The sequence below is a fragment of the Geospiza fortis genome, unplaced genomic scaffold (assembly GCF_000277835.1).
Source record: "Geospiza fortis unplaced genomic scaffold, GeoFor_1.0 scaffold1636, whole genome shotgun sequence".
Lineage (NCBI taxonomy): Eukaryota > Metazoa > Chordata > Aves > Passeriformes > Thraupidae > Geospiza > Geospiza fortis.
The window spans coordinates 28,282-30,924 of record NW_005054809.1 but is presented as its reverse complement, the minus strand read 5'-3'; the positions used below and the strand labels follow the sequence as shown (position 1 = coordinate 30,924).

Here is a 2,643-nt window from a genome sequence, read left to right as displayed (position 1 = left end):
CGCGTCCGCCCCAAACAATGAATGGGAGCGGCGAGCGCTGAGCGCGGCCCCCGGCGCCGAGGGCATCGCTCCCCGGCCGGCCACCCGGCAAGGATGCCGAGGGCAGGGCAGGCGCGCCGGTCCCTGGGGCTGCCGCGTGTCTTCTCCTTCTGTTTGTTCTTGCACAGCTCATCTGCTCAGATCCGATACAGCATCCCGGAGGAGCTCACACGGGGTGCCTTTGTGGGCAATATCGCCAAGGACCTGGGCACCGATGTGGCTAAACTGGCGGCAGCTAATCTGCAGGTACTGTCGGATTCGGATTCCCAGTACTTCTCTGTCAATGTGAACACCGGTGTTATTATGGTCAGCGAGAGGATAGACCGGGAGCAGCTCTGCGGGCAGAACCCACGCTGCTTCCTCCACTTGAAACTTGCCATCGAGAACCCAGTGGAGTTTTACCGTATCGAGGTGGAGATCCTGGACATCAATGACAACCCCCCGCAGTTCCCCAGTGATGAGGTGTCCTTGCGCATCTACGAGCTGGCGTCTCTGGGTGCCCGCTTCCCCATCCAGCCCGCCCAGGACCCCGACGTGGGCACCAACACCTTGCAGACCTATCACCTGAGTGCCAATGATAACTTCAACCTCAACGTGAAGGCCCGCACTGATGGTGGGAAATTCCCTGAGCTGGTGCTGGAGCGGGCCCTGGACCGGGAATTCAGAGCTTTCCACTACCTGGTCCTGACTGCTGAAGATGGGGGCTCTCCCCCGCAGTCCAGCAAGATACGCATCACTATTCAGGTCCTGGATGCCAATGACAACCACCCGGTCTTTGACAGACCGTCATATGGAGCACGCTTGGTGGAGAACTCACCACTGGGCACCCTCGTGGTGAAGTTAAATGCCACGGATGTGGACGAAGGACCCAACGGAGACATCCGCTACTCCCTCAGTAGCCACAACTCAGCTGCCTTACGCCAGATCTTTGCCATCGATGAGCAAACTGGGGAGATTCGTGTCCAGGGCAACCTGGACTTTGAGGAGGCGACAGTCTATGAGATCGAAGTGGAGGCCAAGGACATGGGGTCGCCCACGATGGAGGAGCACTGCAGCGTGGTGGTGGAAATCACGGATGTCAATGACAACGCCCCTGAGGTCATTCTCACCTCCTTCTCAAGCACCCTGAGTGAGGATGCACTGCCGGGCACAGTGGTGGCCGTGATACACGTCAGAGACAGGGACTCTGGCGAGCAGGGCAAGGTCCTGTGTCACGTGTCTCCAGATCTTCCCTTCCAGCTGCGTAAGGACTACGAGCACCAGTACTCGCTGCTCACCAGCACCCGTCTGGACCGGGAGCATGTTGCCTACTACAACGTCACCGTCTCTGCCTCGGACCTGGGCAATCCACCCCTCTCCCGCCACACCATCTTGCCAATCACCCTGATAGATGTCAATGACAACGCTCCCCAGTTTGAGCAAGCGTCCTATGAAGTGCTGGTGGCGGAAAACAATCCAGTGGGCAGCGTGCTGGTTACAGTCTCTGCTGCCGACCCCGACTCGGAGCAGAATTCCCGCCTGTCCTACTCCATCCTGCGAGCTGGTGGGACAGATCCAGGCCTGGATCCTACTCGCTACCTCTCGATACATCCCACGAATGGGCAGGTCACCGCCAAATTCCCTTTTGACTATGAGCAAACCACCTATCTCCAGTTCCACGTGGAGGTCTCTGATGGTGGCTCCCCGGCCCTGAGGAACAGAACACTGGTTCATGTTTTTGTAGTAGACCAGAACGACAACGCCCCACGGGTGCATTTCCCCAGGGCTGGGGAGGACTCTGCTACTCAGCTCCGAATTTCCCCCTCCATCGTCCCTCCTGCCCTCATCACCAAGGTGGTGGCAATAGATGCGGACTCGGGGCGCAATGCCTGGCTGTCCTACCACCTCGTGGAAGCCACAGACGTGGGGCTTTTCAGCGTGGCCCTGCGTTCCGGGGAGGTCCGGATCATGCGGGCTCTGCAGGAGACGGACGCCTCCGAGCACGAACTGCTGGTGGTGGTGCGGGATGCCGGGGAGCCCCCGCTCTCCACAGCTGTCACACTGGTGGTGCTGGTGGAGGAGAAGGGTCCGGAGGCCCTGCAGGGCTCCGAGGCTCAGGCCGTTGATGGTGGGGGCTTGCCCAGTATTACGCTTTATCTGATTGTGTCCCTGGTGCTCATCTCCACCGTCTCGCTGGTGGCACTGGCAGCGCTGGGCATTCGGTGCCTCCGGCGGGGCTCTGCACCTGCCAGCCAGAGCGGCTGCGTGGAGAGCGTGAACACGCTTCAGCCTCCTCCCAGCCACATCTTTGGGCACTTGCACTATGAGCCTAAGAAAGGGGACACTGTGATGGGCGTGCCGGTGACAGCTACGGCACCCCCAGCCCCTCGTTACCGCTCCTGCTTTTCGCCGGTCTCGGATATCAGCGAGTTCATGTTTGTGAAACCCTCCGCGGATCCCACCCTGTGCAGCGAGGTGAGCTCGGGGGTGTGGTCTTCAGCCCGAACACACGCCCGGTGTTGGCGGGGCTCGGCACCGAAGCGGCCGGCTTTGGGGAGGGGGTGTCCGCCGGTACCCGGTGCCAGCAGCCGGGCGGGGCGGAGCGGGGTCCCCCCCCTGCCCGGG

General features: G+C 61.1%; 1 protein-coding gene across 1 annotated transcript in view; it reads left to right on the top strand.

Annotated features, from left to right (window-relative positions):
- LOC106632115 (protocadherin gamma-C5-like) overlaps window positions 1-2,643 on the top strand; it is a 32,212-nt gene that overhangs the window by 2,636 nt on the left and 26,933 nt on the right. Inside the window, exon 2 of the mRNA XM_031065500.1 lies at window positions 181-2,493. Coding sequence (XP_030921360.1) covers window positions 181-2,493 — 2,313 coding nt within the window. The remainder of the gene's footprint in view (window positions 1-180; window positions 2,494-2,643) is intronic.